This window comes from Mercurialis annua, linkage group LG3 (genome assembly GCF_937616625.2).
Source record: "Mercurialis annua linkage group LG3, ddMerAnnu1.2, whole genome shotgun sequence".
NCBI classification, from domain to species: domain Eukaryota; kingdom Viridiplantae; phylum Streptophyta; class Magnoliopsida; order Malpighiales; family Euphorbiaceae; genus Mercurialis; species Mercurialis annua.
Genome location: NC_065572.1, coordinates 12,417,259 through 12,444,439, shown reverse-complemented (window position 1 = coordinate 12,444,439; position 27,181 = coordinate 12,417,259). Strand labels below are relative to the sequence as shown.

Below are 27,181 nucleotides of genomic sequence, written 5' to 3'. Positions count from 1 at the left end.
AAAAATCAAAACATTCATCTTCTGAGGATCACCCCAGTATTTGTTAAACTTATCCCTCATTTTTCTTCCCATTTGCAGAATTCCTATGTCCTCATTAACAAGCATTTCATCCAACATAATAGAAAGGTTACAAATTTCTTGAAAATGCATGTTGGATGTGACATATAAAGAACCAGAAATTCTTAGAGTTGTGACATAGAAATAGGAAAGACAAGTAGCAAATTTCTTAACAGTTTCCCAATCAAAAAAATTAGGAATGCTTTCAATCATATCAGACCTAAAATTCTCATCAGATGCTTCATAACTCTAAAAAACAGACTGAAATAAGCAAGCAGTGTCAAGCATAAAGTAAGTGGAGTTCCACTTGGTTGCCACATCAAGACAGAGGGACTTTTTGGTGCCAAGTTTAGCATCAGCAATAAGGTCTTTAAATTTCTTAAGTCTAGATGGACTGTTCCTAATGTAACAGACACAATCTCTAACTTTCTTAACAGAGCTACTCATTTCTTTCAAGCCATCAGATACAACCAAATTAATGACATGTGCAGTACATCTCATATGCAAATATTCACATCTTGACACATCAGTCCCCCAAGACATCAGTTTTTTCTTAAATGCAGCAATTGCAGTGTTATTATTACCAGCATTATCCATAGTGACTGTAAAAATATTTTTAAGACCCCAACCTAGCAAGCAATTCTCAAGTGTTTTACTTATGTAGTCCCCTTTATGCCCACAAACAAGTACAAGATTAATGATTCTTTTATGAAGCAGCCAGTCATTATCTATCCAATGGCTGGTTACACACATATAATTAACACATTGAATACTAGTCCATGTGTCTGTTGTGATACTAACTCTTTGGCTTCCACTTTTCAAAGTATTTTTCAAATTCAACCTTTCATTAAGAAACATTTGATAGCAGTCTCTATTAACAGTCCATCTAGAAGGAATATGAAACCTAGGGCATGCAACACTCATTAGTTTCTTAAACCCCATACCCTCAAAAAACTTAAAAGGTAGCTCATCCATGATTAGCATATAAGACAATGCTTTCTTAATGTCTTCCTGATTAAATTTCTAAGTCCCCAATTGTCCCTTTCCCTCATTTTCAGCAGGACATGCAGCAACCGGTTGTAGAGTTAAAAAGGCCTGTCTAGTATCTTTACTATGATGGTTCTTAAGACATGAAAGAATATGGAATCTAAGGGTAGAAGTCCCATTAATTTTAGTATCAGAGTTATAAGTCTTTGCACAATACAAACATTTAGACAAAATCAATTTTCCATTTTCATCAACTATGCGCTCAAAATGATCCCAAACTTTAGATCTAGCATTAACTTGCTTACGTTTTTTATCGACTGGTTTAGCTCCAGTAGCATCAGCATCAACAACTTCTTGTTGCTGCTGAGAAGGCTCAGATGAGCCCTCACCAGCAGCAAACCAGCAGCAACAAGTTGCTGCTGTTGAGTTGAAGGGGGTAACTCAGGATTTGAGCCAACAACCCCCTCAACACCAACACCAGCAACTTATTGTTGGTCAAGGTTCAACATCTGTGTGGGCAAAGGATGACATTTAATCAATAAATCAGTTACACAATTAGAGTGCAAACAAATAGCTTTGAAACCACTTTAAAGTTTCAAGTTTTTAGCATTTGATTCATCAAATAATCATTTACAGTGAGGCACATAACCATACATTGGCATTTAATCTATACAGAGGCATCAAGAAACAGGCAACAACATGCTAAATAGCTTCCAAACCACTTTATAGTTTTAGGTTTTTACCATTTGATTCATCAAATAATCATTTACAGTGAGGCATAGCACCAAAGATTGCCATTTCATCCATAGATAGGCATCAAGAAACAGGCAACAAAATGCATAAAAAAAGCTCCCAAACCAAGCATACAAACCAACATATTCAAATTCAGATTACAAAACATTTCACCAAATCAATCCATAATAACCAATCCAACATGCATATACAAACCAAACCAACCAATTTGCCTTAAATAAAAAGAACAAATGAAGAACATACTCGCAGATGAAAACCACACAGCATGTAAGCAAATTAGGTTATAAATTTTGGATCAGTTAAGTCTCAGTCTCAGATTGGATCACTCATTCACTTAGTGAGTGATTCAAGGGTCCAGACTCCAGGGGCTTCCACCACAAAAGATTCACTCATTCACTAAGTGAGTGAATCTTTTAAATTGTCCAGAAACATGCTATGAAGACAAAACAACAGAAATAATTTATCAGTTTACATTCAGATAGTAAGAACATAAAACATAACAACAAGATTAAAAATTAAAACTCTAAAATGTAATTACCTGTTCTTGTAAAATCAAAGCCAAAGCCGAAAGCCAAAAGAGTTTTCAGAAATCCCCAGTTTAGGACATGGATGGAAGAAAGAAATACACCAATCAGTTACAGTATAACGAAGAAATCATAACAAACAGTAAGAACAAGAATAAAATGAAAAAGGGATATGTATTATTTATCTGATAATCGCATGCAAATCGATAAATCCCACGTTTTGAACATGAAAAAGGAAAAAACGATTATCAAATAGGGCAGAAATCAAAACCCTAAAAATTAAAAATTGAAATTAAACCTCTAAAACAGAGGATAATCGAAGATATACTCACGTAATCATTGATAAACTCAGTGAGATACTGAGACTTTAAGAGATTATCAGATTAATCGAATCGAAGGTTCAAATCCTTCATTTCCTTCGATTCAAATCACAAAATAGTTGATGAATATAGATTAGGACTAAACGAAGATTGTATTGTGTAAGACCTAAGTTTCAATCGGTGAGAAACTAAGAGAATAAGAGATAATTTGAGATTTAGGGTTAGGGTTTTCAGGGGAACTTGAGAGAGTTTTAGAGAGAGAGAGCAAGTTTGAGTGAGAGAGAGGGCTGCGCAGCAAATGAGGGAATCAGAGAGTATTAGGGTTAGAAATTTTTGAAGGGTAGTTTATATATGCTGACCCATGCGCTGCCGTTTTAGGGGAGAATGGGGGGGAGTAAAACGACGTAGTTTAGGGAAATTCGGTTGGATCGGTTATTCGATCGGTTCGGTTTTTGAAACCCTCAAACCAAATCATTAACCGAAATCCAAACTTCCCCTCTTTTAAAACCAAACCAATCCGAAATGACCAAACAACCGAGAACCACACTGAATTTCGGTTCGGTTTGGTCCGGTTTTCCGGTTTGGTTCGGTTTTTGCTCACCCCTAATTGGACCTTTAATTTGTTGTTAAAAAATTTAAATTAAAGAATTTGAAAATTTTTAAAAAATTATTCAAAAATGCTCTTATTTAGTTTGATCAAACGTTATAGGAAAAAATTTATACTTTTGAAAATGTAAGGAGATTTAGTTATTTTAACCTTGACTTTTCATAATTCTCTCTTTCATTAATTATTCACTAGCCTTAGAAGTTGGTTAATCTCATGATCATTATTTAATGTCTTACTTGCTGAATTAGGGCAGAGTTGCCATCAAGCATTCATGCTTGCTGTGATAAACTATAATTTCTATTTCTTAGCAGAATCACTCCTCTTTACCATGATTGAATAGCATCAATCATTGTTTAGTTACAGAATTGTTTCTGTACATACTTTAAAATGTTTCCTTTGCTTCTAAGACAGAATTGCTTTGTAGCAATCTATTATAAACTAAGTAGCAATTGGTGTGAAATTGAATTGAGCAGATAGAAGAGAGCATAACGCGAAGGCCACGAATGCTAGGAATGACAATATCACAGATGATTTTGCCATTGATGGAAACTTGTCTTTACCCCAGTTGGATTCCCAGTCTTCAACTCGGAAAGCAGCCGATGAAGAGGCCGATAGGAGAAGATATGTCAATACCTGCAACATCAAATTATTCCACATTATGTGATTGGATAACAAAGAAAAACTGTAAAAAAAAATAAGCATTCTCGAACACACCCTCTCTGGCCGCTCCATCGTCAAATTGCAAAATTTAAGAGGGAAGGCTTTTAAGCATCTTATCCTATTTTGCACGGATATTTACTGAATCTTATGTTTTGGCATTTCGTTCGCATTTTTAGAAAGGCTTCTCAAACTCAGAAACTACTTACACTCTATTTTTATAAAAAGAACAGTTTCTCCGTTTTCCGTTTCAGCGTTTTTGTTTCTGTACTACGTAGCATATCACACCTTAAAATGCAGATATTAAAATGCTCTAGAGTTTTGGTACTAATTCATTTTAGTACATATTTTATGCTGTAATCCAGGCATTATAGTGAATCAGTAAAAGATAACTTTATTCCTCACTTTACTTTAGTTGCATCAACATTGCTTGCACATTACGCAACTTATCGCCTCAAACTAGTGACAATGATAGTGATACAGTAAACATAAATGTTGAAATAGGAAACCTTGAAAATGGAAATGTTACGGAGTTTTAAATATAAAGTTTTGGGGGTTTAGAAGTCTTACCGGAAACGAATATGCATACAAGAATCTTTTAAATTGGAAAAGTTTTGGAGTTTTAAAAATATAGTTTTAGAGTTTTAAAAGTCTTTATGGAATCCGATACATGACTCTTTTAAACCAAAAACATTTTGGACTTTAAACTTTTAAATATATAATTTTAAGGTTCTAGAAGTATATCCGAAACAAAAAAAGTTGCCGAAATGTATATCTCGATACGTTTCCGTGCAATATACTAACACTCACTAGCAAAAAGGCCCAACTCACAATATCAATACTAGCCACTCATAGTAGAAATCCAGAAAGTAAAAGGAAGCATCATTCTGGGAAAAAGTAGATGAAAAGTTGCAAAAATAGTCCACCATCCATGATAACACAACACATAGTTGGCCCCAATAGCAAATTCTAACCTAAGCAACTCAATCAATATGCAGCAATGACCCACAAAACAGAACACCTAAATTTGATTAGAAAACATGACATGAGCTAATAGAGGCTAATCCACCATCCATGGCCCCTAATAGTATAATTTGTGGTCCCTATGGTTAGGTAGATCAATTAGTGAATCAGTGACACAAAGAAAAAGACTTCTATAAATTGAGTTTTTTTTTAATCAATTTAACTCATTTTAACATACTAATAACTAGTATTATCCGAGGTGAGCAACATGAACCAAATAGATATAAAAATAGGATAAATTGATTAATTAAAGCCAAAGTTTACAAATAGATTGACCATATATGCATTTATGACCATCGTTTCAAAGTTGATTGATCAAATTGCCACTTTAATCATACATTTAGTTTTTTTTTTTAATCGATTTGACTCATTTTTCACATAATAATTATTATCAAAGATGAGCAACACGAACCAAATCAGACGTAAAACTGAAATAAACTGATTAATTAAAGCCAAAAATTTAGGACTAAATTTTTATACGAATTGTCCATCGCTTAAAAGTTAAGGGGGCAAATTGTGACTTAAGTCGAAACGAAAATGAAGACTTGCCTGATCGAGAGTGAAATCGACTAAACACCGGAAGTTAGCCGGAATAAATCTTCCGGTGACCAGAGAAAAGGCAAGACTACATGCTTGCAGACCTGAGTAGACAAAACAAATAACATTCACCGACAAACAATACCTGCAACCACATAAAATCAAGAATCAAACCCAACACTAATAGAAAAAATTCAAGATTTTAAACAAATGAAACAATAAAGAAACAAACCTAAACTCTTTGTATTGATAGAATGAGTCAATAGCCCAACCTTGATTCTTATCAGCAGCCATAACAGAAAAAGAAACCAAACAACAAATGAACCCAAGAATTCTACAACCCAGTAATGTTTTTCTCTTTAAAGCCTCATTATTTCTCCCAAGAACTGATCTTTTCTTGATTCCCGCTTCTGGGTCTTGATTTTTAGACCCGGGTTTGGAAGCGGGTATAGATGGCGGCGGCGGCGGTGATGGTGGCTTGGCTGATTTGATATTATCCGGCGAAGAAGGGGAGTAAACATAAGAGTGATCTGGTGGAGGCGATTGATAAGTTGTTGAGTGGTTAAGTGCTTCAGGTGGAGAGAATACATAGCCGTGAGAAGAAGTAGAGCTCATGGTTATGGTGTGATTATGCTGCTGTTCTTGATTTTCATGTAATTCTTGTTTGTGGGTATTTTGTGGTTCTTGAATGTGTTGTTGGGGGTCATTTTCTTGTTCTTGAATGCGTTGGGGTTGCTGTGTAAGGTCATTTTCTTGATTATTTATGTGTTTTTGCTGGTCGTTTTTCATGGTTGGTGTCTGATTTGGGTTCAGTTCAGTGGTTTAAATTTTTAGTTTATAAAAGGAGGGAAAAATCTTGGAGGAAGAGATGAAATGTTGAAGATTGAAGAGGGGTTTTTTCTTGAAATTTTTTATTTTATTTGATTGAAAATGGAGAATTCTATTCTTTTAGTCGACGAAAATGGAGAATTATTGAAGCTAGACGCCAGGAAAAAGTGGCATTTTTCAGTGTTCAAGAGATTTTTCGAACTATTTGTGGTGTTGTGTTGGTAAAGAAGTTGACGTTTTTTTAAATAATTTTTTTTTCATTTATTAATTTTAATTAATAGAAGATACTTTGATTCAAATTTTATTATATAATACAATGTACTATTTTGGATATACATTTAAAAAGTTGAAAAAATATATATAGTTTTTAAATCAATCAATTAATTATAATAAAATATGATGCAAAAAGCTAAAAATAAAATAAAAAATTAAGAGTGTCAATAGGCCTAAAAGCCCGAATTAGGTCAAATTCGAAATGGGTTTAAATGTGTTATATAAGTTTGAAGTTTGAACCCTAATTTGAACTCAAGTGGGCAAGTTCGAACAATATCTGAACTATCTCAACTACTCAAGCCATATTCGAATTCAATAAAATAAAATTAATTATTAACAAATCATCATACTTGAGTATAATTAAACCAATTAATATAATATACTTCTACATTTATAGATATTAAAAAACTAATTTAATAATAAAAATATCATTATGCTATGTGTCAGAGACCCGTTTAGGCTTTTAGGAGCTTCTTTAATCCATACTCGAGCTAACTCGAGATAAAACTTAAGCAGCTCGAGCTTTAAACTTTTGAGCCAAGCTTAAATTTTTTCAAAAACTCACAAACAACCTAAATCAGCCTAACTCGCTTACACCCTGACTGTAATCAGTTCAACATTGGAGAAACACTTCTAATTGAGCTCTAAATTAGGTTTTTCATAATGGAAAGTTTCAGCAAGGTCACAACTTTTCTGCAGGCAGCTAGGGCTAGCCATTTGACAATACTCTGCCCATGTTCACTTGCCAGATACGAACAGAAAAAATTTCATTTTCACATACCATTCATCAGTCTCCACTAAAATTGATAAAGAAGCATAGGAAAATGGCAACAAGGAGTATGCATTATACAAATCAAATACAACAGTACTCCGTTAGCTATATTCTATAGTTTTTGACAGATGAAATTTCAGTGTTATCAGAAGGCATTACACTAACTTTACTAATGTGCTACGACTGAGAAAAGAATTCATGCGCTTCCTCGTACTGTTGTATAACCACATTGTATATAGGATGGGTGGGTTCCAACAGATTGGAGTAAGGACCCAAAACCGCCCTTGGTGGAGGCGGAGAGTTCTCGTCCCTAGACCAGCTATATTGACTTACCGAGAGACCACTTAGACAATAACATGTGTGATAGAAATCCCTCCCCTTCCCAGGCTTGTCTCTAAATCCGCCATCTTGTTCCTGCATGCATTAAGCACCAAGACATTGAAAATGTCGGCATATTTTATATATTACAAGCAAAAACAAATCTGAATAAAAACATATTACTTTTTTTTTCTCAGTTAAGAACATTTTTTTCTTTTTTGCTCATTAAAGTTTATTTCCGTCATTCCGTGCAATCAAATTAAAACTATGGGCTATTCCAAAACAAACTCTAAAGTAATAAGTGATCAAGCAAACAAAGCAAGTTTAATAAGAAAGATCTTTCGTTTTTGGATACAGAAGTAACTTTCTAATTATACCTGTGAGCATAGAATGATGTATTGCTGCAAGGCCGAGCTATGAAAAAGAGGTACCGTCTCTTTGTGACCTGCTGAAAAGAAGCCACAAAAAATGTAAAAACAGACCCTTTGATGTATTGTGGTTGTAGCCATATTACAAAAGAGCAGAAATGATCAACAGCAATGTCTATGGGTGTGCAAAAATTGAACATAATCAAATAACCAAACTGAACCAATAATTCGGTTCAGTTTGACATTACAAAAAGATTTGATTTTAGCTTTGATTTTAGTTTCTGAAGGTAAAAAAATTCAGTTCACTTTTGATACAAACCAAACAAAAACATTTCAGTTTGGTTTTGAAAAAAATTATTTAGTTCCCTTCGAAGCGAAACCCCATCAAAATCTCATATTAGATGAAAATGGGAACAATACCCTAACCCTTTCAAAATCAACTTACCTCCCTGCTTAAAATGGCAAGTTACATCGACATCAGATGAATCTTCATCTGTGCCTTCTTCAGATTCAGAATTGCTCTCAATAGCACTATGTACCGCTTCCTTATCAGAATTCACTGCGTGTTCACCATCAATTAAATGGTATCTTTGTAATAGTGCAAATACTCCTCCCTGATCAAATCCATTTCTTATCAAATATCATAAATAAGAAGAACAGCAACTACCAGTATATAGGAAATAATATCACCTGCCAGAAGGAGTAACAACCATCAACCAATTTGTTTGTTCTCCCCTGAAATCCACACTCTACTCCTTGTCGAAATACTACCCAATTCTAATACAAAATCCAACAATCAAAGTTCCCGTATGAGACATTCATGGAATAATTACAGCAAAAAAAATAATATTCCAACTTATGAAATCATCACAGTGAAAAAAAAGAAAATCAGATCTTAGGTTATATTCAATAAGTGAAAGCAAGAGAACATTTAATTTGTAAGTGATTAGACAAGTAAAAATATTTTCCTTACAAGTAAATTGGACAAGTCCAAACGGTTGACCTCATCGATCAAAATCATGGTAGCCAATCCACAAAAGGTGTATCTGATGACCAAAAATCAAGTACTTAAGGCTTTGCATCAGAAAAGGAACACAATCCTTCATTGAAGTCCACATGGTTATGGGAAAAGAAAACTAGAGAAACTTACCCACCATGAGCTTCAGAACCAGGTTCTCCTGCAATGCCGCCTTCATAAGTTTGGCAGCTGCAATGTGATTATCAGACATGGAAATTTTTAGTTGCCAACATATGAAACAGGCAACTCCTAACAGCTTGCCAAATAAAAGGCAACACATACCAAGGTAAAATGCATCATTTTACTGATAAGAATACCTACAGAATATAGTAACTCATAAAAATACAAACTACCTTTAAAAATGCATGTCTGACTATATTATACCAAGTGCAGAACTTATTGCATAAGCCATTGTCACTTGTTGATCCCAAAAAAATAACTCAAAGAATTATTTAACATGTCTCTTCCGGTCAAGTACAAAGAAGGTTGCCTCACAAATATTTCAAGCATCTGCATGTCACTTAACCAGAGCTATGGCAAAGTGACATGTTCCTCATGAACTATCTATCCACGGCCAATTTTGTTTGAAGCAGTACTTTACTAATTCTATTTATTTATAATCTTATCTTTTTGTGTGGTATCTTCCCTTGTGTGTTGATCTTTCAACAGTCCAATAAAGCTAATATTGTTAAAGCTGGTCAACACAGCAGCATGCCAGATAATTTATAGTTTTCTGGATAGTGACCAACAATCATGGCAAAGAGTTGCAGGTAGTTTCGAATGTTGACATTTTGAAAGCTAATGTAATCAAATCTCAATGATAACAAAACAATAAACATCGTCCAAAGTTCAGCCCTTCCCTAACTGCCACTGAGGTGGAGGATGAGATGACTGAACATTGTCCACAAGCATTCTAGTGAATTTAAGCAGCCCATAAGCATATGAATCACTCAAATTCATGGAAACACAAGATGAACCTTTCAATTAATTTTTTCCTCAGCAGGACCAAGCTAAATGTTCCAAAAAAATATCCTTGGGAGCTATGACCAACCCATTCAATACTTTCTGCTTCTAAAGAAAAAGAAGAGCCACCAATTTTGCAGCAAAGAGCACACGAGAATCAAAAGCAAACCCAAAACCGAGAGGCTGAGTAAGATTCTTTTCTTTTTTCACAATGAGACAAAACAACTTGATGACCAAATTGGACAGTAGCTTTACCATAGAAAACAAAGGGCAAGATGCATGATAAGAAAAAACAACATAGTAACAGTAACGCTCTTTAAGACACTATAGGAGCAACAAAAGCAGTATTGAGAAAACCAATGGAAATAAGCACATACTATAGAAGCAAAAACAATTTTTCTTCTCTTATTCCTTTCACAATAATAACAATGTAACTTCAAATCAGACATTTGGATGTCAGGTTTTATGCTACCATCAGTATACGGAAAAGACTCCATAATCAAGTTTGAACATGCATGTTGGAGTGTTTAGATTACAAACATTTAATACTATTACAGTTTGTGACCATGGCGCTTTTGTGCATCTAAAAAATTTAATCTACACATTAACTCTGGCCCAAAAATCTCTCATTGTGACAAAATATGACGCAGGCCCAAGAAGATAAACTAAACAAGTGTAAAATAAAAAGAACACAAATGAAATACGAATGCTTCCACAATAAATACAGAGACGGAGAGACCAACCTTAAAATGTAATTACCAACATCCTTAATCAGCTCATCATCCAAAATGTTGAGGATACTCGCAACCTGGTTGGAAAATTTTGCATAATGCAAAATTTTAAGCAGAGTGCAGAAGACAAAATAAAATAAAACTGAAAAAACAGAGAGAAAGAGAGAGATATAGAGAGGGCTTAAAAGCGAAACTAATGAACTTTCATAAAATTTATTCATGCCTAGTGTCTACTCTAGCTACGGCACAAATACAACACTTTCAAGCAGGCAACTTATGCAAAGCATTAGAAGATCAGCAAAGCAAACTGAAGAATAGAGGAGAATCATAAAGTTCTTAGACATCTCAGATAAACAGATTGCATTATGGATAGCCCTTTTTCGAGTAATGCAAATAAACCAAATGCTACCTTCAATATTAACTAAAGTACTTTAAATAGTATAACAGATTTCAAGAATCAGCCTACAGTACAAAATGTTAGAGATAAAGGAATCAAGGGCATTACTCTTACTTATGACCAACAATTTACAGCATATGTGCATGATGCATTCCTATGAACATAGTTAGAGAAAATTGACTTACTGAAATAGCTGTGTAGCAAGCCCGCACATCGATTTCCCCAGCATCATGCATCCTGTGATTAAAAGAAGGGCGGATTTAGGTTTACCATAAACAAATATTCCCAATTCATTTGACAGAAAGTTACACAAATCATCAAAAGAAAATATTCATATGAAGAAAAATGTAAACTGTGAGATCTGTAAATAACAGCTTTTGAGATTAACACAAACAAAGATAGTGGAGTATGGAAAAGGACATCAATCTATAATGGATTCACAGTTTAATCATATCAAATTTCCCTGGTTTTACACATAAGTAGGATGCCTCAGGCATGCATGCAAGTTTGTACATAGTAGATGCAAAGGCAGTTGAAACTGCAGAAAGGTAAAGTATACCTGAATGCCCCGCTTGAATCTTTCATTCGCCTTAAAAACGCGTACAGCTTACCTCTGAAATAAACAATAAAATCAATTTTGAAAAGTATAAATCATATTACTAAGAAAACTGAACAAATTACTTGGAAGCTTAAAAAACTGACCACCTATTGATAGATGATAATGCTCTCTGTCCCCCCAAAGTAACAAGAGAGTTAACTGCAGCATAAGTAGTTGCAAGATGAGGCAACTGAGACAGAAACACTTAGATGTTAATCCTGACAGGACAGCAGATTTTTTTTTTTAATGGAAATAACGATCAATTTCAAAAGGAAAATAGAATGAGAAGTGATCCTAAAGAACTTTCTGATATAAGAAACAATTACTGGTAGACCAATGAAAATTCAAGAAGGCTACTAAGATACATTTAGTAAAATTGCATCAAGAGAGAATATTGTCTATGACAGTCCGAAAGCAGCCTGACAGGATTAAAGCTTGCCCATAATTTTCAGAAAAACACATGGACAATGTTGATGAAAGTTATAATGGAAATAGCTATGTATGAAATTCCATAGGCTACATGGTCTTTCGTACTATGTTAGTCACATTTCATATTACTACTAGTCACAATTTGGAACGAGAAAACAGACGAGAGCAGAGAAGGTAGCACATTCATGGTTCAAGTTATCTAACTACAGTATACATTTAACTATTACAATATAAAGAAAATATCCAAAAACATAATAAGATGCGAGCCACTTGCCTGTCCAGGTCCACCACAGTATCCGCCATTAGGATCCTGTCAGCAACAAACACAAATCATAACAAAAAGAATTTATTAGCTCAATTAAGCCACAACACTCTGCACAATAAATAAATAAATAAAAAAGATAGTAGAGAAATTAATTAGACTATGTCAGCTGATATATAAATAAATGTTCAAATCCTAAAAGTAAGCTTGAAGTTCAAAGATGCAAAACAAAAGGCGATTTTGCATTGTTTTCACAAGCCCATAGTATAGAGTATGGCAATGCAAACATCTAGAAAGAAACATTTTTTTTCTGAACCAACGCAAAGATACATATATGCTATTATAATTATTATGAAAATGTTTAGTGCAACTTAATATTGGCAACACTTGAACTTGAGTTTTTAATGGTAGTATTAACTAATGCAAACTCTAAATATAATCAATTAAAACTCAATACCTGGCAACGGTTAAGAAAATCGATTGCATTATATTCAAGCTCGTAATCAACAGACTCTCCCAATAAAGCAATTGAGTGAAAGATCCAGTAGCAAAGCCAAGGTCGACTGCACCGAGCAATTAAAACTTAATACTGAACCCATAAAGTGATAGTAAGCCTACTTGCTAGAACTATTGGCTATAATCAGCAGAATTTTCATATTGAATCTGTGATTCGCCTTATTTCGAACAAAAATATTTGCATAAATTCAATTAAACCTATTCTGCATGATAAATTTGCAAAACAAATTGCAGAAATAAAGAGACTTACTTAGCATCCAACACAACAAATGAAGAACCTAATTGATGGAGTCCATTAGTTAAGTACTCCATATGCTTGTCACGCTGAAGCTCTAACCTATAACAAATTGAAATAAAAATGCCATAAAATTAACTTCAAACTGCATAACAAAGAAAAAAAAAATTGTAAATTTAATTATTAAAAGTTACTATTACATTAGGGTTTGAGCCTTGTGAGGAATATTAGCAAAGAGATCATAGATTTGGAACACACGAGATTGGACAGTCCATTGCTCATGCTGACTCACTGTCGCTCGAGGTCGACTCGACGATTCCACCGAGTCCATGTCTTCTGGTAATAATTTTGTTCAAAACAAACTACTTGAGTCTTAATGACTCAAAAATTAAAAATAAGCTAAAATTGAAGATCTTTCATTTTTGAGTCATTAAAGTTAAAACTACACTAATAATGTGGAGTGTTGAGGCTTAATGACTCAAAAATGAAAGATCTTCAATTTTAGCTTATTTTTAATTTTTCACTTTCAGTTAAAACCAATTATCTAATTGAAAAAAAAATTCAAATTTGTTAATTCATATTATTTAAATTTACATTTTTATTTTAATAAATTTTAAATATAAAATATATGAGAAATTTTATTTGAAATTTTTTTCCACTCCAATTTAAATCATTAGCTACAATTGAAAGTGAAAATTAAAAAATAGTAAAAATTGAAGATTTTAAAAGATGTAGTTATAACCAAAAAATTGCAAAAAAAATACGATATTTTTGAGTAATTATACCTATTCTAAAGCTAAATTTTTACATTGTTAAAATAGTGTTTTTTTTTACCGTTCATTTGGTAATGAATAGTGTATATAGGGGTGAGTAAGGACCGAACCAGATCGAAAAATTGAATCAAAATGAATTGCTTCATTTATTCGGTGAAAATGGTTGGTTCGATTTCTATTTTAGGTAAAATTTGGTGTTGGGTGTTCAGTTTGATTTGAGTGTTTTGAAAATTGAAAAACCAAATAAACTGAATGAACCGAGTTTTAATATAAAATATATAACTTTTTAGAGAATAAAATACTTATACATACATATTTATATATATTTTTTGTCTTTATTTCTTAATGATTGTTTGATATATGAATTAATAATTTTTATACTACATATGTAGAAGTATGTTAAATTTTAATTTTTAAATTAATTTTAATAAAAAAATAAAAAAATAATTAAATTCCATTTTAATCAAACTAAACTGTACCGAACCAAAATTTTTGGTTCAGTACGATTTGGAAATTTTTCAAATTCCGGTTGATTGGTTTTGAAAAATTCCAAAACAAACCGACCGAACCAAACTGATGCTCAGCTTTAAATGTATATTCATTAACCCTCAAGTTAAAATGAATTAGACGAAATTCCAGCCCTATAAAATATATTTCAAATTTTTTTATTTATAATTAATATTTTGATAATTATATAATACCTACTAATTACTTTTAATACTGAGATATTTTACAAACTTGTCAAATACAATTAAGCTAATGTATATCCAATACTTTAATTAAAAAATAACGAGTTCAGAAAATAGAAGGCGAAGAGAAGTTGGCCACGTCATTGAATCCAGTATAAAATAAGGTCTTGTCATAGAGAATTAGTACACATAAAAAACAAAGCAAAGCAGCTCCAAATTTCACTTCCTTTCTTGAAAAATAACGCCTCTGTATGCTTCATCTTCTTCTTAATTTACTCAAACAATGGCGATGAAGAGAGCTTCTACCTCCGCAATTCGAGCTCTTGCTGCTTCTTCTTCTTCAACTTTCTTCCGACACCTCCATGTAAGCTACCAAATCGCTTTCTTACGGCTAACACGGATACTTCATTCAATTAACGAGTCTCGTTTAAACTACCGAAAATCACTTTCTTTTCAGTTAACACGGAAAATTCATTCAATCAACGTGTTTTATGTCAAAAACATTTCGAACATGAAATTTCGTATTTCTTACTTTTTTTACAAAAATAACACAGTTTCGCCATGTCGGTGTTGAGTATTCCATTTTTTTGTGCGCGTCCACCTCGATCATGTGTAATCATCTCTGCTGATCATTGATTCATCTTGATAACTTGTTGATCACTGTTTTTTTAATTCATTAAATCGAATATGAAATAGTTACATTTTAAAAAATTCGAAATAATTTAAAAATAAAATCTAATGATCTAACATATAACAGATAACATACTTTCTGATTCGCAGATCACAGATTCTATTTGTTATTTTGTGATCATTGTTATTTTTCTCACAATTTAAACGGTGTGGATGGAGTGTTAAATTAAATTGATTTTAATATTTGATGAACAGTGTAGTAATAAGTGGGTGGATAGAGCGACACCTTCACGTGAGAAACGGACGGGTATCATGTTTTATTGTTTGTGGTCCCCACTCACTCATCCAACGGTGACGAGAGAGTCCTCGATTATTAGATAATTTGTGATTTTTATATCGGTTACATAATTTAGGATTATCTGAACTTTATTAAACATGCCAAAACTTTTGTCAACCACTGAAATGTACTTTTTGGTCATGACAAGTTTGAGATTAGATAAGCAAGAACTCAATTTTTTTAATTCTTTATTGTAAAAAGTGAAGGAATTGTTAATTTTTACAATTGATTTTCTATGTGAAATTCTTTTATAATGAATTTTTTTTGTTGGGGTTTGTGAACCGAATAGAACCCATGACCTAGCAGATTGCGTAACGCTTATACCATCATTTGCTGAAACATAACAAAATTATGGCAATTAATTGTGTAATGCAGTGTATTAGATAAGCTCCTGGGTATTCTTTTTCTTTTATTTTTGATTGAAAGCTCCTGAGTATTCTAATTGTTTTCAATAGTTGCAAACTTGAAAGTAATAAATAGATAAACATAAGCATGGAAGTTTAATAAGTATATTAATGCCATATGTGATAGTTTGATGTCATATATATGTTTGTGTGGTGATATAGGCTTCTCCAGAGAGCAAAAAGATAGTTGGAGTGTTCTACAAGGCAAATGAGTATGCTTCAATGAATCCCAACTTTGTGGGATGTGCAGAGGGAGCTTTGGGCATTCGCGACTGGCTCGAATCACAAGGCCACCAATACATTGTCACTGATGATAAAGAAGGACCTCATTGTGGTATGTGATGAGCTTTTATGTATGTATGTGACCCTTTATGCATATGTGTCAAAGAAGTGCATTTGATGGCTTGTGTGATTGCTTCTACATTAGAAAATAGTTTATTCTCTGTTATGTAAATAAAGTAACACTGATTTTCGTAATGCCGTTAATTGATGTATTAGACTTCGATGCGAATTAAGGTTAAAATATCTGAATTCTGTTTTAATAAATCTGATATGGATTCATTGACCTATTTATGGCACAAATCTGTTTATATCAAACTCAAATCCGCTTAACTTTATGTCGTGTCGTTTATTTGTGTGGTGTCGGAGATTGGTAGGTGTATGTGCCAATATGCTTATCTTGATTTTCTATCGGTTGAAATGGGTTTGTATTTTTAGCAGATGTACCAAAGATACTAATGGCAAGACTAGTTTTGATTTTTCTCTTGCTTTTCGTAACTTCTTGTTGCAGAACTTGAGAAGCATATATCTGATCTCCATGTCCTCATAACAACCCCCTTCCACCCAGCTTATGTTACGGCGGAAAGAATTAAAAAGGCCAAAAACCTGCAATTGCTTCTTACAGCTGGAATTGGCTCTGACCATATAGATTTAACGGCTGCAGCTGAAGCCGGGTTGACTGTTGCAGAAGTTACAGGAAGCAATGTTGTGTCGGTTGCTGAAGATGAACTTATGAGAATTCTTATTCTTGTCCGAAATTTCTTACCTGGATACCATCAGGTTATTAATGGGGATTGGAATGTAGCAGGTATTGCATATAGAGCCTATGATCTTGAAGATAAGACAGTGGGAACTGTCGGAGCTGGGCGCATTGGTAAGCTTTTGCTCCAACGTTTGAAACCTTTCAATTGTAATCTTCTCTATCATGACCGGCTTAAGATGGATCCCGAGTTGGAGAATGAGATTGGGGCAAAATATGAGGAGGATCTTGATGCAATGCTTCCAAAATGTGACATAGTTGTCATCAACACCCCTCTTACAGAGAAAACAAGGTATATTATTTATCACCTTATATAATTCTAGAGTAGTGGTGTAATCAAGACGAGTCGAATTACTGTCAAACTCGAGCTCGACTCTGGTCGACTTGATTATCATATTGAGATTCAAGCTCGACAATATTTAGACCGTGTAGCATATGTTGGTATTTTAGATTTGCAAATGATTTCAATCTCATCAGATAATTTGCCATTTTGTTTAAGGGGACTGTTTAACAAAGATCGAATAGCAAAGTTGAAGAAAGGAGTGCTTATTGTTAACAATGCTCGAGGAGCAATCATGGATACCCAGGCAGTTGTTGATGCTTGCTCCAGTGGACATATTGCAGGTAACAAAACAGTTAGCCAAATCTCATAGCCAGCAAATAGGATAACCGAACGGAATCAAAAAATTTAGCTCGATTTGGTTCCATACTAGAATTTTTATTAATATTTCTGTTCGGTTTTATAATTAAAAAAGGTTCAGTTCAGTTTGGAATAAACTGAACCAGAAAAACAACCAGACCGATTAATGTATTTCAGATTGAAAGATTTTAAATATTTATAAATTCGGTGCAGTTTGGTTTGGACCCAATGCACACCCTAATTGAAACTTCCCTCGAAAAAAAACAATGTGGGAACCAGTTCGTGTTTCCAATTTTCGACGTTGTGTGGCTGAAAAAGAAAACGTTTAATTTGATATGTAATTGTAATGCAGGTTACAGTGGGGATGTTTGGAATCCGCAGCCAGCTCCAAAGGACCATCCATGGCGATATATGCCAAATCAAGCAATGACCCCTCATATTTCTGGAACCACCATTGATGCACAAGTAAGTTTTTGCTTTTTAATTGCCGTGACTTCAGTGAACTTTTTCTTTTTTTATAATTCACACTGAATGTAAATGATGCAGTTGCGTTACGCTGCGGGAGTTAAGGACATGCTTGAGAGATACTTTAAGGGAGAAGAATTTCCATTACAGCATTACATTGTCAGGGAAGGCAAACTTGCAAGTCAATACCAATGAGTGCCTGTAAGTGCACATGTAACCTTACTGTGGTTATATTCTATCTATAACCTTATGAGCTATATATGTAATGTGACGGTCTATTATGATATTGTATCCTATGTTAAATGTTGCTGTTGAAATAAAAATGCTGTTTGTGCTTCTTTGTCAAGTTTTTCTTCTTGCACCATAAAGCTGCTCGTTTATGTGGATTTCATTTTTTTTTTGTACGAGTGAATCCTTGTTATGATAGCTGTAAGCTGCCATAATATATTCCTATATCTTAGCTTAAATTAAATATTTAATTAGTAAATAAATATAAGTCTTAGACTTATTTAGAAAGTAGTTTAATTTATTTCTTATCTAGTAGTAGTATATGTTTTATTATTAGAATAGGATTCTTTTAGATACGTATTCTAATTAGGAATCTTTTAGATTACCTATTGTAATCACGAAAGGATTCTTCTCTATTTAAAGAGAAGGAATTTAAAATAATAAATCAATCAATAATTTCAGTTAAAATTTGAAAAGAGAAAGTCTCTTGTTCATTAGAAATAGGTCGCTCGAATAAAGGAGGAAACAAAGGAAATCTAGCAGATTTCCCGGCGAACAGACCCGTGACGAGATCCAATTTGCGGGACCATAACAATTTGGTATCAGAGCCGGTCGTCATGGCTGATTAGAACCAATTAGCAAGCAAAGTGAAAGATTTAGAACAGAGAGTGAGTCAGGAGATTCGCGAATTACGCGAGAGTGTCAAGGCAATACAACAGATGTTGGAGTTACAATTTTCAGTCAAAGAAAAGGGGCAGATTAGTGAGGCTGGGTCAGGTTGCAATATCCAAAAGATAAGTGGAGAAGAACAGCCAGCAAATCACTGTGGAACAACAATTGTTCCAAAATACTCCAAGCTGGAATTTCCTTCAGATAATGGAGCAGATAAACCTTTGATTTATGTGAAGATACAAGATCCCCCAAATCTGGTTGTGGCTGTGAATTTAGCGCGAGCTAGTGAAAGAAAAATACAATTCAACTATGGAAGCATCAGTGTAGCGCGATCTCCAATCGCATGGGCAGCCCCATCTTCATCAACTTGCCAAGAAAAAAAAACACAAGGCGAGAATTTTGAATCAGCTCCCAACATAGGAAGTGAGATTGTTACTCCACCAATTAAGCTTTTGACGAAAGTTGAGATGTCAAATCGAAGAGCAAGAGGACGATGTTTTAAATGTGATGCACTTTACTCTTCAGGAAACATTTTTACCTTTTATTATACGACCCGGAGGAAGAGGAAACCACCTGATTGGTTAGATCAGAGCTTGAGGACAAGCTCTTAGTCCAAGAAGGGAGTAATGTTATGATAGCTGTAAGCTGCCATAATATATTCCTATATCTTAGCTTAAATTAAATATTTAATTAGTAAATAAATATAAGTTTTAGACTTATTCAGGAAGTAGTTTAATTTATTTCTTATCTAGTAGTAGTATATGTTTTATTATTAGAATAGGATTCTTTTAGATACGTATTCTAATTAGGACTCTTTTAGATTACCTATTGTAACCACGAAAGGATTCTTCTCTATTTAAAGAGAAGGAATTTAGAATAATAAATCAATCAATAATTTCAGTTAAAGTTTGAAAAGAGAAAGTCTCTTGTTCATTAGAAATAGGTCGCTCGAAGAAAGGAGGAAACAAAGGAAATCTAGCAGATTTCCCGGCGAACAGACCCGTGACGAGATCCTATTTGCGGGACCATAACAATCCTCTGATGTATTTCTCTCATTGCATGTAATATGGGATAAGCGATTCTAGAAGTTCGTAAAATGGATAAAAGTTGATAATTAATTGTTAAATTAAATAAATAAAACGGACTAAATCAGAAATGGCTTGATAGTTTGTCTTCAAAGGTCAGTAAATGGAAATTCCTTTTGATGATTAGCTCAGACAGATAAAACTCATAAACAGAAAGGAAAAGAACAAACCTAGCATTTAATTTACAAATAGAAATAACTCGAGTAAGAAGAAAACGAAAAGATGATTCTATTAGTTATATCAGCAGTGTAACAAGAATGCTCCAGGAGAAGAAGCAAAAAGAAAAAGAATCGATTGTCGAACTTCTTTTTGAGAAAATTATCCTTTGTCATGTCCTGACAATGGTAATGAGGTTTACGACGCCTCTTTTCACACCCTTTCTGAGTAGTACAGCATACGATATGGCATTTAAGGCGACATAAGTAACAAAACTCCAGGCACTCATCGGTAGGCACTCACCCAGAAGTTACAGCAGCTGTATTACCAATTATGTTTTTCATTTTAGGTATCTCTATTTTGTTGAAGGAATTCTAGGTCTTTCCTTTGCATCTTTGCAGCGTCTTTTGGCAAGTTCCTCGGCTCAGGAACATTTATTTCATCAGTACCTTCAGCCACTTTCTTTGCCTTGTCTTCTACCATCCTTTTTATTTCTGGCTGCTCGACCGATGGGAAAACAGCACACAGCATTTGAAATAACAACCTCTCATCTTCCTTTTCTATAAGGTCCTTTCCGAAGCAGCAGATGTGAATTGCCTCAAGCGCCTTTTGGGCTCGTGCCACCATCGGGATAGTAGGGGCCGCAACATTTAGTTTTGCCCGTTTCTAAAGTTTGAATACATCGTCAGCAAGACTCTCCTTGATAACAACTCAAAATGCCTTACAAGTAAATCATGTCCACTTTCAAGCATAGATGAAAATGGTGAATAACAGTAAATTGGTCGGAATTAAATTCCTTAAAAATCGGTAGCAAATAACACAAACTCTTCTCATACCCTAAGTACTCGATAAGAATAAAATTTAATCTATCACATGAAATCTGCAACCAACTATATTCGATCATTTTAGGTACTTTTATGTAGTTATTTTCTAATCAAATATTGTCGAAATTTAATCAATCTAAATGCAACTATTACCTCCTTGTTAGTTTAAACTGTTTGAAGTGGGTACTCATGCACGTAATTTATGATCATAATGCATCAATTGATGTAAAAGTCATGCATCCGTATAGATACAAGTTACCAATACTAATTTCAAACAGCCATTTGTACCGTGCATGGAAGTTCAATCTTTGACAAGTGCTTCCGAGATTCTAATTTCTAAATATTTAATAGTTATAACTTAAGGCTTGTATAGGTTAGTTATTTGATTAAGCATGTAACATGGGAATCTCAGTATCAAGTATACTTTACCAAAATGAATGAAATATTAACAATATAGGATTAAAGAAGATAGGCCAACCTTTTTTGCCTCGTTCATCGCTTGAATAAAATTCTGTTCTTCGAACTCAATATCATCTGATAATCGAAGCCTTGCTACCCCTTCCAAAATTTCTTCAGATTTGAGGAGACCAGCACCAGTAGCTGCTAGCCAACAGCATAGTAGAACATACAGAGGATCCCCTGCCTACCCACAAACAAATTTTCAATAGCTTATCAAATATGCTAAAACACACAACATTCTATGGCCACGTTTAGTATGTAATTGATAATAAATAGAATAGCTATCCTTTGCTTTGGCTCACATTTTAAATGAAAAGTAGTAATTGTATTCCACATATACTCTATTCCGCGAACCAAATATGGTCCAAAGTTCTTATAAATTAAAAAGGGATATAATAGTAGGAAAATGTGACACAGCACCACTTTTAACTTGGTAATAATCAAGTAAACACTACATCCTGAAGAAAAAAAATAACAGATTAAAAACAACAAATGTAGTCACTAACAAGACCAATTTCAACAATTTAAGGTTGATTAGAACATTCTTACAAGTTATGCACTAAATTCAATTTCACAAAATCATGATTCACATGAACAAGACCAATTTCATTAGTTTAAGGTAATCAGAAAATCCTTCAAAGTTAAGCCTGAACCAGAAAACAGCAAAATGGATTCTTGTACAAGAAATGATTATAACATGAAGTTTTCCCAAGTTTCATAAGCATTTCCGAAAAATGAAAACTAGAACTCCAAACACCGGACTTGGCAAGTTTCCGTGCAACATAGTTCTCCAATAAATTAAATTTCACAAAACCATGATTGACACATATAAAAAAGGCTTAATTGCTTTAAAAATCGCGAACTTTAGCGTCTTTTACAAATTTAACACGAACTTCTAATTTTTACAATGTCGGCCACCATCTTTCAAATTTCCGCAATTTGAAACATCGAGCAATTTTCCATACACCGGAACAGTGTATATTCCGGTGGCCACATCATCATTTTTTTACGGAAAATTACTCAATTTAAATTACCAAAATTAAAAATTCGTGTTAAAATTGCAAAACACGTCAAAGTTCGTGAATTTTTAAAGCAACTAAGCCTAAAACAAACAAAGACAATGCAAGATAAATCAAATTACCTTGCCTCTCCTATCTTGGAACTCATAAAAAGCACTAGACTCATTAATAGTACACTGTTTGCCAACTCTTCTCCTAAACTCAGCAAAATCAATAGTATCCCCACCAACACCACCCTCATCACTAAAAATTCTAGCAAACAGCCCAACAACAGGGAGTGAACCAACTATTTTGTTTGCCAAATTGGCAATGGAATTTGGTTCCTCCATGTAAGCTGAAATTGACAGGTACCCATTAGAGCTATGCAGCTTTGGATTAGTGGGTACTTTGTAATTAGTGTAGAATTGGTGGAAATGTTTGAGAATTGGTGAAATTGAATTGCAGGAAGTTAGGGTTTGAGGTAGTGCTGTTACCACTACCATGGCTGGTAGTTAATTAGTTAATGTCTGTTTTTGGATATCAACCTCACATTTATATATGTTATCTTGCTGGGTTTTGATTCCCTGCTTCGTCTTGTATGCTAAAAATGGTGTTCTCTAAATTCTTTTTCTAATTGTTTATGTTTTAGGAGAAAATAGATTTCAATAGATCCAATCATAAGTAGTCACAAAACTCAGAAAAATAACTAAAAGACTCCTGAAATAGAACGAATATTTTGTGTTATAACATACGCGGTCTGGTTCGCACACAAAAAAATATGAACAAAGGGTCAACGCGCCTTCTAAACTTGTGTCACGGGGTCACCTAATCCAATTTATATTTTTTTGAGCAACTAACCCTAAAACTCTTCATTTTCGGATCAAGTAACCCCATAATTGTATTTTCAAAACGCGTAAAATACAAATCGGAGGTGAGAGATGCAAAAATATAATTAGATACTTCTCTTATTATTGCGATATAATTATCCTAAATTTGTTTTTTAAAATAAAAATATAAATTATAAGGTCAAACCCAAAAGTGAAGAGTTTTGGGGTTAGTTGCTCAAAAAAGTATAAATTGAGTAAGATGATTCCGTGTCACAAGTTTAGGAGGCGCGTTGACCCTTTGTTAAAAAAAATATCAATATTATAAAACTGGTTAGCTAAAAATAAACAGTTTTCCACCAACATCTCCGGCTTCATAAGATTAGAATTGCGAAGCTCCAAAATGAATCGAGTTAGAATCGCATGCCACTTACTGAATTTTTTTTATAGCTTAATATTTCAAATTTGTCTTAAAAAGCCCTTGGATCATCAAAAGTCTAAATTTAAAGGCTGAACAAACAAACAAAATAGTCTTGAATAATTCAATTTAACACATGTAATCTAAATTTAAACTAAAAAACTATCACATCAAACTAAAATAAACTTCAGACTAAAGAAGAATTATTGAAGAAAATAAGATACAAAAATAGAACACTATATAATAATGCTGACGGATAGATAGATGTAGCTTTTTATTTAAACTTCGAGCATCTAAATAAAAAATATGTTTAAAAATAAAGTGAGAGCAAATTTTTGAAAAAGAGCCTTTCTTCTTGCCATATGCTAGTAACTTGTAAAAAAATGATACAATCTGATTCCATATATATGATCAAATACAAACTTTCAGATTTACTTAATCCTAACAAAATATTTTCTCCTAATCATGAATCGTATATTATTGGTAGATCCAATCGACAAAAGTTCATACTTCATTCATGTATCCGATTCCAATTGAACAAAACAAAGATATCTTATAAATTATTATTTTTCTTTACTTAAACGGACTAGCATGTCTAAATTATTTGCGGGGTAAACCAACTCATATGATCTGGAAAGTCGACAGTAGGAAAACACCGTGTAATCCGGCCATCATCGTCGAGACAGCAAATGCCGGAGTCATGAGTTACAAATGGAAGAATCTTGCTACTCGGATCGGCACAATGATCATCCAAAAAGTAAATATAATTTCCTTTTACCCCTTCTTTAAAATACTTTACAGATAGAGATGGTGCTCCTCCGTCCAAGAATATAATTTGATCATTTTTCAACTTACACTCATCACTACTAATTCTACCATCCTTTATCTTATAAATCACAAATTTTGTTGTTTTCATATAATCAAATGATGCATCATCGTCATCGTCATCTTCATCATCATCGTCGTCATCTTGCGTAAAAATATCAAAAATCCTATCAACCCTAAACAGTTCGCCATCACATTGTACCAAATAGACAGACATGGCAGTTTGTTTAAAAACATTAAACCCATTGGCTTCAACTACTTCAACGGCTAACCTATGGCGAAAAAGATAATCATCAATTGGTTTAATAGTAATTCCACAAAATTCTGATAATTCTAAACTAACAGGCAAAACCATGTCGTCGTCTTCTTCCTCGTCGTTACCGTAAAAAATACGTAAAACATAGAGGATCCCGTCGAAAAAACAAAAGTCGTCGTAAATGAAGACCCCGTCTTCGGCTTCAGAAACCGTAGTCCAATCCTCGTCCCCAGCTCGACAAATTGCCAAGATCTTATTGTTAAAAATTGCTGAAACTATACAATCATCTTCAGATAAGAAAAACAGTTCTAATCCAGTGACACATTCTCTGACAGAACTGAACGAAGCCTCGAATTCGTCGATAGGAGGAAGTTCAATGATTTGTCCTGAAACTGGATTCAACATGGAAATTTCAGGTCCATCATTATATTTTTCTTTAGTAGCAATCAATAGCCAGCCTTTTGAAGAACCGAAACACCATCCTTTTCTTCGAACAATAGATTTAGGAAGATTATATCGGTACATTAAAGATCGACAGGCGTCGAAGAATCGAATATGTGTGCAATTAATGTGATGAGGGAGCATCAACAATGGAAATTGATGGACTGGAATGTTTTTCTGCATGGCAAGCCGACTCCATGACTTGCATACTCCGGACAACATCATACGATCAGTTACATCCAACCGTTTAATGATTTCGATCATCAAATCATTCGGAAGCTTACGCCAATCAACCCGTTCATCGTTGGCTTCATCGGAAAATATAGCACCGGCTTTCTCATCTTCGTCGGCAGGAACAGAAAATCTAGCACCCATCAGAAAGATGTGCCAGCAGTTAAACAGTATTTAGTGTTGTTAAAAGAGTAATTATCTATAGCGCTCTCAATAATTCTCATCAAATAGAACATTCTCATTAGTTCCCATCTTTTTTAAAACTCATTTTAATTTTAAATTTATAGAATATGATTCCTAAATTAAATCAACTTCCTCAAAACAAGTAATCTTAATTGAATTTTTTACATCATCTTTCTCTCTTCTCCAATCCATAACATATTGGTTATTTCTTCGAATAATTGAGTTTCTTTAACAACAACTTCCTAATTACAATTAACCTCATTCCTTTTCTACTGTTTCATCAATTTTTTAATCTAATTACAAACAAAAAGTTTCTTGATCTGTTTCTATTATGGCACCATGTACAAGGACTATAATCTCAACAAATCCAGGTGAGAGTTAATGAATGTCTACTATTTTATGTTAAGCAAACAACCAAACTATTTGTTCTTTGATCTTTGCCCGTGATAAATGGAAATAATCAACTGATATAATTTAGACGAGTTTATGTAAATGGAAACCAAATGAAACTCAGGGAGACAATAATAGATTCAATGGATTAGAGCTCTCTAATTTGGACAATTTCTTTAAATTTATATTTTGACTAAATTAAAATACAATGTATTTGTTTTTCAATTGAATTAGTTTGTTGTATCATTTTTATATTACATTAACCGACTAAAATGATTATACAATTATATACTTTAAAAACCTTAATCATTCGTTTATTGTCGGTTTGTTATTGTTCGAATTTAATTAGGTCAATTTTAATGTATAGAAAAATCATATTACTATGTCTAATTGCACCAGAATACAAGTGCCAACAGTTTTCTAATGTCACTAAACTACTTATATTCATAACGAATGCTTATTTTTATAGTTTTAACTTTTTTAAATCTCAATTTATAGATAAAGAACTTGCAAGTTGTAAGGAAAATATCAGTTGACATAACAAGGGAAAAGTTGAAAAATACTTGATTTTATTAAAATAATCTCAAAAATATTTATGTTCGTTTTTATTTGCGGACAATACTTACAAAAGAAAATAAATTGCACCTATCACTTGATTTAATAAAAACATTAAACCTAACACTTAAAATCTTATTTCTCTAAACCCTAAACCCTAAATCATAATAAACTCTAAACCCTAAAACATGCTAAACCCTAAAACATGCTAAATCCTAAACCCTAAATTCTAAATCTTAAACCCTAAACCCTAAATCATGCTAAACTCTAAACCCTAAATCATGCTAAACCCTGTATCCTAAATCTTAAACCCTAAATCTTAAATCATGCTAAACCCTAAATCATGCTAAACCCTAACCCTAAAATCATAAACCCTAAACCCCTAAAATCCTAAAATCTAATTTCTAAGTCTTAAAAAAATGGAGTTAAATGTTGGATGAATAAAAAAATGAAGTTAAATGTTGGACGAAATAAAAAAGTTGGGTT

General features: G+C 33.4%; 6 protein-coding genes across 7 annotated transcripts; 1 reads left to right on the top strand and 5 right to left on the bottom strand.

The window, feature by feature from the left end:
• Positions 1-1,080: 1,080 nt before the first annotated feature.
• LOC126672280 (uncharacterized) lies at positions 1,081-1,851 on the bottom strand. The gene is made up of 2 exons (XM_050366228.1): positions 1,815-1,851; positions 1,081-1,463 (listed from the first exon to the last, which is right to left on the bottom strand). Exons 1-2 carry the CDS (start codon positions 1,849-1,851, stop codon positions 1,081-1,083), a joined length of 420 nt encoding a protein of 139 aa, XP_050222185.1.
• A 1,672-nt stretch (positions 1,852-3,523) lies between these two features.
• Positions 3,524-6,491, bottom strand: LOC126673292 (CASP-like protein 4A1). Its single transcript, XM_050367378.2, has 3 exons — positions 5,698-6,491; positions 5,478-5,610; positions 3,524-3,881 (listed from the first exon to the last, which is right to left on the bottom strand). The coding sequence occupies exons 1-3, from the start codon at positions 6,252-6,254 to the stop codon at positions 3,687-3,689; spliced, it is 885 nt and encodes a 294-aa protein (XP_050223335.1). The 5' UTR covers positions 6,255-6,491; the 3' UTR covers positions 3,524-3,686.
• A 900-nt stretch (positions 6,492-7,391) lies between these two features.
• On the bottom strand, positions 7,392-13,612 carry LOC126673289 (protein farnesyltransferase subunit beta). Of its 2 annotated transcripts, none has more exons than XM_050367373.2 (14): positions 13,374-13,612; positions 13,189-13,275; positions 12,880-12,985; positions 12,435-12,470; positions 11,839-11,921; positions 11,693-11,746; positions 11,319-11,370; positions 10,749-10,813; positions 9,175-9,231; positions 8,998-9,070; positions 8,715-8,801; positions 8,470-8,638; positions 8,034-8,104; positions 7,392-7,752 (listed from the first exon to the last, which is right to left on the bottom strand). In XM_050367373.2, the coding sequence occupies exons 1-14, from the start codon at positions 13,502-13,504 to the stop codon at positions 7,516-7,518; spliced, it is 1,308 nt and encodes a 435-aa protein (XP_050223330.1). In that variant the 5' UTR covers positions 13,505-13,612; the 3' UTR covers positions 7,392-7,515. The 2 variants fall into 2 exon arrangements, with proteins under 2 accessions (XP_050223330.1, XP_050223331.1); XM_050367374.2 differs by having other exon boundaries at positions 8,034-8,101; positions 13,374-13,611.
• A 1,204-nt stretch (positions 13,613-14,816) lies between these two features.
• Positions 14,817-18,496, top strand: LOC126673291 (formate dehydrogenase, mitochondrial). The gene is made up of 6 exons (XM_050367376.2): positions 14,817-14,999; positions 16,169-16,340; positions 16,797-17,337; positions 17,545-17,669; positions 18,038-18,150; positions 18,232-18,496. The coding sequence occupies exons 1-6, from the start codon at positions 14,919-14,921 to the stop codon at positions 18,343-18,345; spliced, it is 1,146 nt and encodes a 381-aa protein (XP_050223333.1). The 5' UTR covers positions 14,817-14,918; the 3' UTR covers positions 18,346-18,496.
• A 1,843-nt stretch (positions 18,497-20,339) lies between these two features.
• Positions 20,340-23,112, bottom strand: LOC126673294 (photosystem I assembly factor PSA3, chloroplastic). Its single transcript, XM_050367379.2, has 3 exons — positions 22,716-23,112; positions 21,594-21,758; positions 20,340-20,957 (listed from the first exon to the last, which is right to left on the bottom strand). The coding sequence occupies exons 1-3, from the start codon at positions 23,073-23,075 to the stop codon at positions 20,637-20,639; spliced, it is 846 nt and encodes a 281-aa protein (XP_050223336.1). The 5' UTR covers positions 23,076-23,112; the 3' UTR covers positions 20,340-20,636.
• Positions 23,113-24,277: 1,165 nt separating this feature from the next.
• On the bottom strand, positions 24,278-25,714 carry LOC126673290 (uncharacterized). Its single transcript, XM_050367375.2, has one exon. The coding sequence runs from the start codon at positions 25,709-25,711 to the stop codon at positions 24,410-24,412; it is 1,302 nt and encodes a 433-aa protein (XP_050223332.1). The 5' UTR covers positions 25,712-25,714; the 3' UTR covers positions 24,278-24,409.
• Between the last annotated feature and the right edge of the window lie 1,467 nt (positions 25,715-27,181).

What these genes read in the sequence shown, in the direction of transcription:
- LOC126673290 (XM_050367375.2), bottom strand. Translation starts at nt 25,711, where the DNA reads ATGGGTGCTAGATTTTCTGTTCCTGCCGACGAAGATGAGAAAGCCGGT.
- LOC126672280 (XM_050366228.1), bottom strand. Translation starts at nt 1,851, where the DNA reads ATGGATGAAATGGCAATCTTTGGTGCTATGCCTCACT. An exon ending in CTTTGGTGCTATGCCTCACT is followed by an intron (nt 1,464 to 1,814) that starts GTAAATGATTAT and finishes TCAACTCAACAG; the next exon opens with CAGCAACTTGTTGCTGCTGG.
- LOC126673291 (XM_050367376.2), top strand. Translation starts at nt 14,919, where the DNA reads ATGGCGATGAAGAGAGCTTCTACCTCCGCAATTCGAGCTCTTGCTGCT. An exon ending in CTCCAGTGGACATATTGCAG is followed by an intron (nt 17,670 to 18,037) that starts GTAACAAAACAG and finishes ATTGTAATGCAG; the next exon opens with GTTACAGTGGGGATGTTTGG. An exon ending in GAACCACCATTGATGCACAA is followed by an intron (nt 18,151 to 18,231) that starts GTAAGTTTTTGC and finishes TAAATGATGCAG; the next exon opens with TTGCGTTACGCTGCGGGAGT.
- LOC126673294 (XM_050367379.2), bottom strand. Translation starts at nt 23,075, where the DNA reads ATGGTAGTGGTAACAGCACTACCTCAAACCCTAACTTCCTGCAATTCA. An exon ending in TCCAAGATAGGAGAGGCAAG is followed by an intron (nt 21,759 to 22,715) that starts GTAATTTGATTT and finishes GTTTGTGGGTAG; the next exon opens with GCAGGGGATCCTCTGTATGT. An exon ending in CGATGAACGAGGCAAAAAAG is followed by an intron (nt 20,958 to 21,593) that starts GTTGGCCTATCT and finishes TTCAAACTTTAG; the next exon opens with AAACGGGCAAAACTAAATGT.
- LOC126673289 (XM_050367373.2), bottom strand. Translation starts at nt 13,504, where the DNA reads ATGGACTCGGTGGAATCGTCGAGTCGACCTCGAGCGACAGTGAGTCAG. An exon ending in GGTTCTGAAGCTCATGGTGG is followed by an intron (nt 9,071 to 9,174) that starts GTAAGTTTCTCT and finishes TTTGGTCATCAG; the next exon opens with ATACACCTTTTGTGGATTGG. An exon ending in ACATCATTCTATGCTCACAG is followed by an intron (nt 7,753 to 8,033) that starts GTATAATTAGAA and finishes TAATGCATGCAG; the next exon opens with GAACAAGATGGCGGATTTAG.
- LOC126673292 (XM_050367378.2), bottom strand. Translation starts at nt 6,254, where the DNA reads ATGAAAAACGACCAGCAAAAACACATAAATAATCAAGAAAATGACCTT. An exon ending in TATCAATACAAAGAGTTTAG is followed by an intron (nt 5,611 to 5,697) that starts GTTTGTTTCTTT and finishes ATGTGGTTGCAG; the next exon opens with GTATTGTTTGTCGGTGAATG. An exon ending in TCGATTTCACTCTCGATCAG is followed by an intron (nt 3,882 to 5,477) that starts GCAAGTCTTCAT and finishes TTGATGTTGCAG; the next exon opens with GTATTGACATATCTTCTCCT.